Source organism: Thunnus thynnus, chromosome 23 (assembly GCF_963924715.1).
Source record: "Thunnus thynnus chromosome 23, fThuThy2.1, whole genome shotgun sequence".
Taxonomy (NCBI): Eukaryota; Metazoa; Chordata; class Actinopteri; order Scombriformes; family Scombridae; genus Thunnus; species Thunnus thynnus.
Genome location: NC_089539.1, coordinates 9,398,304 through 9,413,342, shown reverse-complemented (window position 1 = coordinate 9,413,342; position 15,039 = coordinate 9,398,304). Strand labels below are relative to the sequence as shown.

At 37.7% G+C, this 15,039-nt stretch overlaps 1 protein-coding gene across 1 annotated transcript in view; it reads left to right on the top strand.

The window, feature by feature from the left end:
- Window positions 1–15,039, top strand: part of cerk (ceramide kinase) — a 41,671-nt gene continuing 26,632 nt past the window's right edge. The window contains exons 1-2 of the mRNA XM_067581774.1: window positions 1–274; window positions 14,466–14,603. Coding sequence (XP_067437875.1) covers window positions 106–274; window positions 14,466–14,603 — 307 coding nt within the window. The 5' untranslated portion in view covers window positions 1–105. The remainder of the gene's footprint in view (window positions 275–14,465; window positions 14,604–15,039) is intronic.

The following is a 15,039-nucleotide window of genomic DNA, read 5'->3' as shown; positions in this document are numbered from 1 at the left end:
GCCGGCCGGCACTCTGCCTCCACACACTACAGCCACCAAACGCGTTTTGTTATGCGGGCCGTCACTGAAGTTGAGATCAGAACCGTCGGTACGGCAGCGTAACCGATGACACTTCTGAGCGATATTATGGAGAAACAAGCCAAATTACTATCATCGAAGCTTTTGCTGAAGCGCAGACAGGTGGAAGTTCTTCTTAATCGCAGTGTTTTGGCGTGGAAGGACGCTGAGAAGAGCAGCAAAGGAAGATCTGATATCAGCAACATTTCTGAAACAGGTATGTCTAAAACGCTGAAGTGAGTATGATAGCGGTGTCATCGCACGCAAAGCAGATTGTGCCACATATCTTAAAACTTAAAACAAATATATATATATATATATTACCAACTGTTAAAACTGAATGATAAATAGTTTTTAATAAATAAGAATACAAATTTAAAAAACGAAACAAAAATGCATGAAATAACCTACGTTGTTTAGTTGTATTAAAGCTTACATATCCTAGTAGCAAATAATTTGCCTTTGGTAAAATGTATTGTCACCCATGAGGGGGGCTAGAGGAGGTGGGAGGAGGGAGTGTTAAGGGGTCTGAATTCAGCTTCCCATTCGGCTCTCCTTATCAGGATCATGCACATGTTAGGGGAGCAACAGTCAGGTCATGTAGCTACTGTAGCTGAGGTCTGTACGCTGACAAGAGCAGGTCACACAGGTGGGTTTCCAGTCACAGATAATTGGGAGGCTTTGTTCCTACAAGCAAATACTACTAGGGGCTGTCTGTTAATTAACAGTAAGCTATGTTTCCCACAAAGAATGGGTTCTGTCAGTGACATGAGACAAAGTTCATTTATTCATTTATTCAATCATTGGTGAGAAGGAGGTTCTGCCCCAGTGAGCTCATTTAAAATCTATAAAATATCAGCTTTTTAGAAACTTGCCTTGAATTCAGCTTGTTCAAGAGAAGTTTATTCAAGAGAGCTTGATGAGGCAAAAGGAGGCAGAATTTTCAAAACACATGCAGGGTATGAATTTCTTCAGCTGAAGTTAAAACTGAAAAGCTAAAGTGGATTAAAGTGGATTAAAGTGTGGGTTTCTTCATTATATCTGTTCATCCATTCATCCGTTTTCTCTATCTGTTTGAGTCAGTTGCACCAGCTCTTCATAAATTCAAACCAGTTCTAACTAAGTAGAGATTTACATGTCACTAAATTAAAACAGGTCGTACCAGACAAATTCTTACTTAATATTTTCACTCAGCTGTAACTATTGTCTTGCTAACTGACAAAGCTATTATATGCCCATTTAGACTAATGAGTAACATAAGCAGTAAAGTGTTTTGGTCAACACATCTGACATGTCACTAGATTAAAATGCTTTTCAATAACAATTTAATCTGGGAAGATGTCGTTTTCACAAAAATAAAATAATAGCCTATACTACTAGCCTACGCTAATAATGTCAGACTTGATGACTGTTAGTTAGGTTAGCATAAGTGGATTTCTCCCACTCATTCTTAACTGCATGAATACAACTAACTCTGAAAGAGGGCTGCAACTAATTATTTTCAGTATCAATTAATCTGACAGTTATTTTCTCAATTAATCTTAATTTTGTCTATAAAATGTCAGAAAACTATTTCTCAGAGTCAAAGATGTGAACAACAGTCCGAAACCCCAAAATATTCAGTTTACTATCATGTTTGACAAATAAAAGCATTTTGCTTGAAAAATGACTAAAACAATTATTTTATTATAGTTCCCTATTAATTTTATGTTGATTAACTAAATGATTGATACACTAATTGTTGCAGCTCTCCTCTGAAATACATACTGTATTTCTCCATGTATTGATATATGAATAAAACTACATCATACATACATATACAAATCATTCATACAAAGAATGTTTAGTAAAGTTTAATACATTGATTGACCCTTTAAAACTGTTATTTTTGGTTGGTTGACTGTGCCAGTTTATGTTTGTGTGTTTACATAGTTGATTGCTTTTGATTTTATGGTGCTACAGATGTTTTCTAGCAACCAATTTACACCCTACTAAAGATTTTACTAGTTATTTTAACACCTTTCTTGAGTTTTAATGGCAGAACCTGATTTAGTAAACAAATAGTTGTTAGAACTTTTTACCAACCCAATCCAGGGTCACAGTGAGTTGCAATCCCAGCATGCACTGGATGAATATTCGGTACCCAAAGTCTTCTTTACTATAACCGCGGCTCTCAAGCAGCCCTTTCCATCCTTTTGCATCAGACAACTTCCACTTCATCTGTACGTCCTTATAACCCCCGGAGGCTAATGTTTGTTCGTCTAGATGAGTTCCCTGGTCTGCAATTACTGTACCATATCGAGTGAAGTGATTACAGCTGGCACTGCAGACTTCAGTTTAAACCTGGCCATTGACCTTCCTCAAAGTGGTATCAAGTGCCCTATAATAACCTGCCATAAAGACTTCCATTTATTGAGTCAATGTTCAACCCGGCTACATCAAAATCCCCCCCCTAGTGATCACTGTGACAAGAGCAGGTCAGTTTACCCTGGAGTTAGGGATCAAACAGGGAGACTTTGCCAGTGATAAATATGCAGTTAGTTCAACATCAGACACCACCGTGAAAAGAAAAGGGATGGAGTCCCATTTATTTCTGAGAACACTGAATGACATTAAGTATTTAAGCATTAAGTGGCTAATTATAGTTACCTTATTTCACATGCAGTCTTTGAGTGGAGTATAGTTATTATTAGTAGTCAATAAAATCTAGTTAATCAGTGACTAAGGTAAAGGTGGGGATGGCGGTGAGTGAAATTTTCTCTTACATCTTTGCTGTTTGCAAATAAGGAACACTTTATCTCTGGAATGCACGTGTTGCAAATGTTCTAACGTCATATAAGTTACATCATGAGCTGCATTAGCCAGCCACGCTTCCTTCTCTGTGTGGCGCTTGTGTTTACCTTAGATTTGCATCTGTAAAATCTCACAGGTCCAGTACCCACAACAGCAGGAAGTCAGGAGTGGGATGGATTATGTTTCTTTGTCACTTGGAATACAATTTTCCAAAGTAGTTTATTGAAATTGAAAGATAAAATGTTACGAAAACTAGCTGGGATTTCAGGAGAAACATGATAGATGGAAGGACAGATACTAGTTGGTGCAAATATGACAGTTTCTATCACGTAACGTTTATAAGTTAAGAAAATTTTCTTACAGCTCCAAGCAGACAGAAAAAGTTCATCTTGGCTGATAGCAGAAAATCATGTAGCGTGACTCAAATTTGACAGGTCCTCCCCAGCTCATATTTTCAATTTTTTGTCCAATGTATTTTCCCTAACATCAAACTGACACACAAGTGCCTTAAATGCCAAGAGGAATTGCTATGAGCGGTAAACATCACTCTGGCCCTGATGCTTTGGTTTAGACAACATTAGTGAATGTAACTGCTTGACATTTAAGTGGATTTGGTCGAATCAGAGCATCCGTCAGTCAGATGTGCTGAGTAGAGAACAAGACAGGGTATCCTAGCTGGGCCTGTTCTTCGTATACACACACTTGCTCTCACAGGCACACAAACAAAATCCAATCACTGAGATGGCATGGCCTCTGAGCCTCGAGTAAATCCTGTGTCCACATAATGCCTGAGTCACTCCTCTGATACAATGTGAGCTCCCATCTTGGAGGAAAATCTTGAATAAATCATGGCATATGCTTTAGAGAGCGTCTTCCCTTTCCTCCAAATCACTATGCTTAGGGAGTAGTACTTCCTCAGGCCCTCTAAGCCTGGATATCTCTCTTGGCCAGGGGGGGTTTAGATATTTGCTTTCCCATATGGCAGAGCTGGATACAGATCCAACGTGTTACAGCCAGGGATTCACTTATAGTGATACTGGAAGTATAGGAAATCAGGCTAAAATAGGGTATCAGCATCACAGAATTTCCCCAGTACTAAAATCCCATTGCACATGTAAGAAGTTAAGAAAGAAACAAAATGATTGTGTGCATCAGTCACTCATAGAACTACAGTAAGTCTGCAAAGTTTTAGAAATGGAGAGAAATAAGACAGTGTCTACAAACATGCTAGCAACTCTGTAAGGGTGTACTTAGGTACAGTGATGCTTTGAGCTAAATGCTAACATCAGCACGCTAATATGCTCACAATAACAATACTAACATGTATAATGCTTGCCATTGTCACCATCTTAGTGTAACATTTAAGCAAGCTAATATTTGCTGATTAGCACTTAACACAAAGTACAACTAGGATGTGATTGCCAAAGTCATTGGGATTCATTGTCTGGGGACTGTTAATGTCTGTACAAGGTTTTGTGCCAATACATCTAGTATGATTCATCCTCTGAACATCACAGATATCTGTACCAAATTTCGTAGCAATCCATCCAGTAGTCTATTTCACTCTTGTGGCGCTAGAGGAAAAGTCAGGGCATCACTAAAGTCATCAGGCTTCATCTTCTGTGGAACACAAGTGTTGCACTGCAAGTAATTATTATTTTCATTATTGGTAAATCCAACAATTCTGGTCTTGATTGATTGATTAATTGACTGTTTAGAAAAAGTCAGAAATTTGTAAAAAATGTCCATCAGTCCCCACAGTTCAAGGTGACGTCTTAAAATGATGAGCATGATTTGAGTCATGATGAGTCAAACCATAAGTCCAACGCCCATGGATATTATGTTTATTATTATTGGACAAGAAAACCAGCACATTTCATTTCATTTGGAACTAGAACAGAAGCTGTTGACAGTATGTTTTTGACACTTATGCTTAATTAACAACTTAAACGAGTAATCAATTATGAAAATAGTTCCTGATTCATTTTCTTTCTATTGATTAATCGACTTAATGTTTCACCTCTATATGAGTGTCTGTGCAAAATTTTATGGCAATTCATCAAATATTTGCTAAAATATTTTTGTTGCGATCAAAATGCGGGACCCACCAACCTATTTTGCATGGCTTAAAATTCAAAAGCAGAACATGAAAAGGGAAATCCAGAGCATGTTTATGTTCAATACAGAAAATCAAGGTTACAAAAAAGCAAGTTTGCATCTTCAATTGAGAGTAATGACTTGTACCATCCAGTACTTAAGGCATATACTCTTTAGTGCCAAAGCAGTATTACTGACCCTCTACTGTTCTGTTATACCTTCCACCTTGCTTGTCCTTTTTTCTCCATCTGTTTGTCTAAGCATTGCCTTAACATACCCATTGTGCCTGGGAGAAATCCACATGTCTTGTTTGACAGCTCACTGCCATGTGTACCCAGGCAGATCTGCGCTTTGTAATCTAAAGCTGGTGCTCAATGCACAGCCCTGTCTGTACATTGAGAGACGGCTGCTGAGGGAGGGAGAGAGATACAGAGAAAAAAAAAACACTGCCAGAAAACGACAGCTGGAGATTGGGTAAACAGTGCAGGTTTATACTGCATCACTGGCAGCAATACAGGCCCTTTCATTACATTGATTGCATTTATTTACCTGCAGCTTGGGTCAGTATTAAAGAGCATTACCTGTAAAGCTAGTTAGAATATTTGTATTTCCTGAAGAAAATGCGTGTGATTGCTACATCTGATGCTGTTGCTGCTGATGCTCGCGGGCCCAGCCTCTGAAAGAGTCCCAGCAAGAAGTGTTAGTGATTGACGTCTGAAGATACCAACCAAAATCAGCGATAACTGAATAATGTGTTCAAGAAATACTGTGGTGTTTTATTAATGGCCACAAGGCGTACATATTGGTGCCATGCTTCAACATGTCAAGCCCATGCTCATGTTTACCAAGTTTCATCTTATTAAAGACAACAGAAATTAGTAGAATTGTATCAAAGGCAACAAACTTGTGGATTATGGCTGCATGTACAAGATTTACCAAATTGGTTGCAATCCAATTTAATTGAAGACTTACTGCCAATTGAGTGCATCAGGCCACACATTTAAAATTATGACAACCCATTACAGACAAATGGTAACTGGAATGATATGTCTCTCTTCAAAAATGTGAGTAGAGCAAAGACAACTAAGTGTTTGCTGGCAACAGTCACATAATGAATCACTGACCTGGGTGATAGCAGGTTGGTGTGGGTAAGTGACAAAGAAGTCCATAACTATCCTGTCCATGATGGGACAGCATCCTTGTTGTGTAGTAATTCATGTTTTGGATAGAAGGACTCATCTGCAACTTATATCGAACATAGGGCCAAGATTTTAGACTTTGTATGTATCAGGGTGCATCACCTAACAACATAAACAGTTTCATCAGTTTTACACCCTCAGTCAAATCTCCTCTCTTGCATCTGTGTTGCATGCCACTTGAAATGCAATATGTAAAAGCAAAACAGGAATGACATCAAAAACATAAATAGTGTGGGAACACCTAAGAACACAAGCATTTCCTTAAGCTTGTGCTGGCTTGTCCTCCAACACATTGTTAGTGCCAAACCTCAGCAACAATAAAGGGATTACATTCTGATCCACTGTGTACAGGGAGGGGTGCAGAGAACAACAGCAGAATATGAATATGATGACAGCTTGTTGTCAGAGGACTAAAAGAAGGTGAGACCAGGCGCTGGGCTGTCAGAGATATCATATACACAAACACAAAATCTCTGATGCACACATGAGCACATTGGATATTATGTTAGGATCAAATTCAGGACAATCATCTCTGTATCTATGGCACACCATCTTAAATTACATCTGTGCTGATGAGAGAATGTCTGAGGTAACTAACATCCATGCGTGAAACATCTAAGGTGTAACAAGGAATTCACAGACGTTATGTTTGATTTGAGACAGTGTGAAGGAAACCAGTATTTACAGTGGAATTGTTAGGTGGGATGCCACCTTGTTTTAGGGAATCGGGTTGAGCAGGATCATGCAAAAATATTTTTCACATATAAACCGTATCAGGCTCAGGTACCTTCTGATCCACCATAAAAGGTACTAATGTTCAAAAGATTAACTATAGCAACTAACAACTTGAACTGAAAGTGAAAGTTGACTCTTGTAGTGATGAACCCATAGAGAATTATCACCCAAGTTCTACAAAGCTTTGTAGCGACTTTTAGCTTTACTGTTTGATTCACTCTCATTGCTCTCTTAGTGTTGCCTCCAGCAAATGTTAAAAACCTCTGAAAACCCACAGTGCACTACCTGCCCAACATTTTCCCCAGCTAGTGAACATAGTGAAGCATTTAGCAGCTAAGGATCCAGATTTTTCTCTAAGGACTTGGTGGAGACCAAAAACAGAGCTAAAAGGAGAGTGAATATTGAACTTATGTTCATCAGGTGGCAAGAAACATGACTCCAAATGAATATCAATATTGCTTGGTATCTGTTGGATGTGTAACCGTTACACTAACAAGTTTGCCAACTGTTATGCTAACAAATTAAAGGCGATAATATGTTAGTGTTGTGTTTACAGCTTATTTCCACTGCCCACAAGTGGCCAAAACATTATAAATACAGGTTTAAAGTAAAAAATTAAAAAAAGTTTGTACCAATTCAATCTGACCTAAGGGTATAGTTACTATTGTCAGTTAAGGTAGCTCAATAAGGGGACAAAGACTTACCCACGACCACAGAGAGTGAGATTCAAGACTGTGGTTGGAAGCTGTTGACATGAGATTGGCCATTGCAAATGGATAGAAAATGAGACAAATACAAAAAGTTACATTTTGTATTACTTGCAGTACATAATAGCACTTTCAACAGTACAAAAAGAAGGGTACTTGCATTGGGTTCTGCCCCAGCGGCAAGCTTTTATATACCTTTTTTCTTAACAATGGCTCTTCTTCAGAACCGTGCTCTTGAATTACAGGGTAGATAGTATTTGCTACCAAAAGAGCTGAATTTAGGTGACCTCCTAAGCTCCATTACATTAACACAAAGATCCTCTTTGTTCCATTGTTATAGGATACAGTTACTGCCAAGACCATGGCTCTCAATCCTCATCAAGTACTGCTGGATTTTTAGCAGTTATAGGGCCACTTCACAGATTTTAAACTTCATTGCTATTTTCATTTTATAATGTGAAACTCAAAAAAACCCACTACACTTGCCATTGCTCTCTCTCATAGACAGGATCTGTTCACGTCCCAAATTGAACACCAGGATGATACAGTCATGGGTTGAATGGAGACTAAAGGTTTAGTGTTCTTTTAACAAAGTCTCCATTTTATATTGTTAAGTGAATTATTTAAGGCCTTTGGTCAAAAATATGCTGTGCTACTGTTCATGGTTGTATTGTATTGTCAGGTGCAGGATTTAGTGGAAATGATAGAGCATACAGATAGCAGATTGTATTGATGTATACTGCATGTATTAGTGTATAGTAGTTATTCCCAACCTAAAGGAAGCCCAACAATTATCAGAATGTCTTCTGATAACATGGGGTGTCAGGGAATGATTAACAGGATAATAGAGCAGAAAAACACATTTTTCTTCTTTTCTTCAGACTTTAATATTTGCTTTTTTGTTGAGAATTACTGGGTAATTTTTACCTGTTTAGGCCTCTGAAATGGTCAACTATCACAATTTGTAGACATATAGAACCTGTGACAAGGGATTGCAAAAAGACAGAACTTAGTTCTCAGTGTCACAAGCCAACAAGGTCCACTGGTATATACAATCACGTGTATAACAAATTCACAGATTTTCAAACTGGTCCTGGTCCTTTAATAGTGTTTACATTGCATCACAGGTGTTAATCCATCTCATGTGGTTAGAATGGAAACCAGTGGCACCCTGTGCCCTAAGGACTTGGATGTTTCTGGCTCAGTAGAGAAAGGCACTAACAATGCCAGAGTTAGGGATTACATTCATTCTCGGGCAAAGCAATGTACTGCCATTGCCAGAATTCGATGTCCCACTGCCCGTCTTGCGCATTGATAGAGTTATACATGCCAGGGTTAGGGAATCATCTTCTATCTTTCTCCTTGTACTTATTCCATGTGATTGTCTCTTTGAACTTGGCAATACTCCCATTGGCAACTTGAAGCTCTCAAGGGGGGAAACTGAAACCTGGTATGCAGTTGCGGACGGTACCAATACGTACATCATACAAATTTTTGGACAGTAAAGTATCAATTTGCGAGTTTCCAAATGACAAACATAAGAACAATCTCAATCCAGACATCGATTCTAATGTTATAGGAATATAGCAATATTTTGATGTTTTTGGAAATACTCCTCATATCTGTCTGTTCATTATGAAGCTACAGCTAAGAGATGATTAGCTTAGCTTAGCATAAAGATCAGAAACTGCCTGCCTACTACAAGCTCTGTCTGAAAGTAACAAAACCCGCCTTCTAGCAAATCTAAAGCTTACAATTTAACACATTTCTGTTCAAATCTGCACTAAACACCCTGTAAAACCATAACATGACAAATTTTACACTTCTGTTTTTGTAACTATTAATAACTAGTGAGCTTCAGGGTTGCTGTTAGGTGGCTTTTGCTACCTTTGAACAGAGCTACTATAAGCTATCTATTTCCCTAGCTGTTTCCAGTCCATTGCTAAACTAGCTGGCTGTTGCTGGTACTTCATATTCCGCTTATAGGCACAAGAGTGGTATCAATCTTCTCATCGAACTCTCGGCAAGGAAGTGAATAAGCATATTTTTCAAAATAACTGAAATATACCTCTAAGGTAATTCACTGTATTTGTCTCCTGTTAAATTCAAGTGAGTATTGATAGTTAATTTGATAATTGTTGGGCAAGTAACTACTTTAGCTTTGGTTTTAGGTTTTTTAGGTTCAGACATAAATCATACTGTAAATGATTTATAGTCTTCTTTTACACAAGCTACACTTAGGCAGAATAGATAATAAAGTTGGAAAAGTTATTTTTTAAGTTTCTTTTTCCTTTTCACTATTAACACAGTTAATATTTTTTGGCTTTATATGAAAACATTCATATCCCTGCAGTCTCAACTGTTGTTGTGACTGAGTTCTGCTGAGAATCATGAGTTAGTTACACAAACACTGAGCGTCACGCTCCAGGTCACAGGAATTTAATCACTTATGTGTTCGATATTATTTGAATGATAATACTAGCGTTTGTTTTTAATTTTGTGTTAATCAATCCTTCATGTGACATTATCTGTGGTTTGCTTCAATACAGCTCATAGTTTGAGATGTTGGAGCTTCTCTTTTTACACTTATTTTTCACATTTACTGTAAGTCTTTTTGAGCTGGAGCAGCAGTAATGGCAGGCAATGGTTTAGTGACAAAAAACAAATTACATATGCCTTTCACTCTAAGACAGTTGGTGGAAATGGAAGCTAGATGACCTTAAATGACACCCAGGTATCACAAAACAAACATTTGAATGCTTTCTTCAAGTGCAGAACAAGTTCCAGACATTAGAAAATAAATCATTTCCCCTCCAGTTCCTGAAAAGCTGACTTTTTGCAGATAGCAGACCTCTTTGGCCTGTGGTATGAATAGGCAGCGCACACTGGCTGACTGACAGTACTAAGATTCTTTTCAAGCACAAAGAAAAGTATGTCAGAGCAGAGCAGAGAGGATCTCTGCCTTGTATGGCCGAGGGCTTAGCGTGTAGCTTAGGGACTGCACTGAGCTAAAAAGTAGGGAATTTGTGTGTGGGGATGTGTTCTCTGTGTGTGTGGTTATGGGATTATTGTGTACTTGTGTGTGCATATCTATCTGAGTGTGTGTGTGTGTGTGTGGCAGGGTTATTGGAGCAGTGCTGGAATGTGGGAATGTTAGCTATTGTTTCCAGTTCCTTCCCTAACACAGGTCACTGGAACTGTTGCTGTTGTGCTTCGTTTTTTGGGTTAATTTGACCAAGTTGACCAGAGAAGGGTTTGAGCAGTTAGAAAGCAACACCACCTGTACTGACTCAATCATGAATGATAGTTTTTTGTCTTTGATGGAGGTCAATTTGCCTAACAGGCCATTACAATGATTTCATACATTTTTCATTTTTTGGATTTCAATGTAAGCCAAGGAGCTTAAGATAACAAACATGTAAATGTGTAAGATATGAGATATTATAATATATTCTGTGTTTTGGCATATATTGGGTACAAGTTTGGCACTGGAAAAATAAATTGCAAAATTAAGATTTCATGTTAAATTATCTCAAATCTAATACAATTTGTTGTAATCTTTTGTTCATTCTGACTGTAGTTATCTCTATTAACATGCAACATTTTACCAAAGATAATCTGTTTTTGCTTATCTGTTTCTATGTGCATGAAATGATTTTTGACATGTTAGAACATCATCCTCAACACATTGTGTCTATTTTGTCAGCACATCTCAGTGATAAATCAAAACATCAGTATTACATGTTGCATAATACGAAAAAAAACTGTAAATGTTGATGTGAGTCCAAAGTTACTTTCCTTCCGGGTTGTACGTTCCACAATCTCATGCACGTGCATAGAAGGTGTGCTTAAATCAAGAGCTCAAACAATAAGCTTTCCTATTGGTTTGTTTGTGTTAGATACTTACTTAAGACTCACTGCAAACACCCATTGGTGTTGGTCAGTGTGACATAGCAACGTGAATTCCTTTGTCAATAATGAGACATTATAGGCCCTTTTTCATAGAATACATTCTCACATGCCATTAGGAAAAGCACAGGTGTAAATAATAAATTAGGGATGGTTGAATTCCATTCAGCTTCTATGGTTTCAACACATTACGGGGTCCTGTTATTGTGTATGCTGGCTCACTGTTACATTGTCATATCTTACTGGGACACTTGAACAGAACGGAGTTATCGTTAATGTTACTAGTAACACCTGTGGTTTTCTACTCTGACAAGTCAAAAAGTCTGCTTTGAAAAATCTTATCTGACAAAAACCTAAAGGAGTCTATGCAACTTTTGCAAAACAGCAGCCACTCTGGCCACAGATGGCAATTACAGGATAATGCAAGACGCTAAAACATAGTGTAACAGGAGCACATGTAGAGAGGAGACATAAAATCAGTAAACTGACTCAGTAATGTCAGTTACATACCATTATGTCTATCTAAGGTTTGCTAGCATTAACTATCATGAGCTACTGATCATACCAGATCAAATAAGGCTGTAGCAGCAAAAAAAACTGAGTGTAATGAAGTGAGCAAAGCTGTGTTTTATTGCTAAGTTATTAAAACATTCCTGACAGTATTTGCAGTTGGTGATCTGAATTATTTGACATGAAAATATGTAATAATAACAATAACAAACTTTATTTGTATAGCACCTTTAATATAAGAAATGTAATTCAAAGGCTTTACAATAAAGAAATTACATGCAGTGAGTGCTTTACATGAAAATAGACATAAACATAAAAGCATGTTAAAACGTTAATTTAACATAAGATGGAAAATAAAACCCACTTGATAATAATAATGGTAAAAATAAGATAAAAATGAAAGTGAAACTAGAATAGAGCAGCCTACTGTACTTGATGTAACTACTTAATGTAACTGTAAGATGGTTTGAATCTGCTGATGTTCTCTCAGGGCCTGCCTGAGTTTCCCTTGGGTTTTCTGGTTTCTTTTTTCTGGATGATAGGAGGAATAAAAACTTTAAATTGTATATGTGTGTGCCTGGCAACTGTATATGTTTTAGCCCCTGTGACACATTGTCAGGCCTCCTGCAACCCTGAACAGGATAAGCGATTTAGAAAATGGATAGAATATATAAATCACAATAACTTTCAGTAATCCATTTTATATTTTAATTCAACACCAACAACTGCTTTGGCAGAGCAATAGATGCCATTTTTCAAATAGCTGGAGTGAAACTTCTCATTCTTGTTTTTTCTGAATAAAGCCATTACCCACATGGCCATAACTCTTCTTCCTATTTGTCAAAGTGTGAATATCGATGGCCATAAAGTTATTCATGCCTGCATGGCGCATCATCTTTATTTGAGAAAGAAATGAAATCCTATTCCCTCAGACTCCCAGGAGAGAAATAATATGCCATGCCTCCCTCCCATCCATTTCACCATATCAGCTGAATAAATTTGTAGGAGAGACTGAAATGTCTGTATGTGATGCAGTTGAAGAGGTCAGTTAAATTCATTGCAAGTAATATTGTCCTTTCCCAGTGCAAAAGTGCACTTTTGAGTTTGTAGCTTATTTATCCTGGATGCTCAGGATCCAAGATGGATAACTATATTGTGGGACCCTGTGTAAATTATTTACCTTCCTAGCACTGAGTTGCACCTTTCTGCAGTCTATGTCGTAGGTGTTTTTTCAAATGATTTAATTGTCTTTATGTATATTTTTGTTTAATTGGCCAATTTGTCATCACTTATCAGGATGTATGTGCAAAGAAACCATTTCCTCAACAATTCCCTTTATTTTCCCAAACGTCCAGTAAAATGAATGGATATCTATTATTAAATTCTTTGATGTCACTTAGCAGCTCTTTAATGTGACTGACCCACCCCGTCTTTTCACTGCCAGGAGGAACCAGATCACCCCATTCTTGACAAGTTCTGTTAATGAACAAACCATTTAAACGCTGCCAAAGTCTTTCATCCCCAAAGTCATTCTAAACTAGCAGCCTGAATCCAGTTCCCGTGGGAAAAAAGAACAAGGGAATGCAGTTCCTTCACCATTTCCTCACCAGCTCTCTTGGGATATGGCTGTGTTTTCCTCCCATTCATTTAACTGTTTGTGACACAACTGATAGGCTGCGATTGTAAAAGTCACTTTAAGACAAGGTACCTTTATAACTGGATGGATGAAGCTGATTTAATTTTATGGGGAAACCTAAATTTACTTAAACCTTCACTGACATATTACCACCTTGTTAGCAAACAGTTGCTAATTTATATATCCAGCAGATACTGGAGAAACGTTAGCATTCATTTGCCTTTTTAGCTCTGTTTTGTTCTCCACCAATTCCTGGGGGAAATATTTGGGTCTTTAGCATGGAAATGGTCTACCTGCTAGTTGCTAACTTTGTCTGTCTGTCGTTTGATGCTGTGCAGGTAGCGTACAGTGAGTTTTTTAAAGCTTTTTCATTGAAACAGCTGCCTAATATGGAAACAAGGTTGATGAGACTGTTAAGAGTGGACCTAAAAATTAAAATTGTGGGCCATAAAACTAAATTATATGAAGCCTGATAAAAGGCTTCATAAAGCTGAGAGGATCATTCTCTGTGGGTTTGTCACTATGACTGACCCATTACAGTAGTCATTTGATCAATTGTTAATATAAAACTATTTATTATAGCAGCTTTAATATAGAAAATATGTTTTTTTCTGGTGAACATTTCCTTTGTGCTTGGAGTGGAGAATATTATAATATAATATTCAGCTCCACAGTTGCCTTGGTCTGTCAGTGTGTGCCTATGAAGGTGCAAGAAAGTAAATAAGTCATTATACAGACTAACTGTGCCGGCAAAAGGGCATCATGCTTTGGTTATTGTGTAGAGCAGTTGGTTAAAATATTAATATGCTTATGTCTCTGCAGCTCACAGCCATGCCGTTCTGGTGTGTGAAATAGTGGCTGTCCGCAAGACGGAAGAAGGCGACCAAGACGACACAGAGACCGGGAGGAGTCAGAAAAAAACAAAGCAGCACTCTGAGCAGTATCCACATGCATTTACAGGTACTAAACCTACACTAGTATACAAACTTAAAGGGCCACAACCAATTTTACACAGTTAATTTACTAGTCACGGGGAGTACTACTCAGCCTGTGAAAAGAGTTGTATAACATCTTCTGTAGCTCTGGAGGAGCTACAGAAGACGTCCCATAATGAAAATTACAAGTTTCATTATGGGAAGTGTAGGATCCAGTGATTTTGGGTCTTGACCTATACTATGGACTAGAAGTCAGGATTTTTCAGCTTCTGCAGCTTTAATTTTGATCATCATTATTTTTTATCTCTCTGTCTGTGTCTTCCAGTTTTGTGGAGGTGCAATGATAAATCAATGAAGTAGGAAATAGATACAGCACCTTTTGTTCTTTTCAAAAGCATAGCCTGAAGTCACTTTTCATCACTGTCACTTTCATTTTACTGTAGAAGGTTAATACCACATCA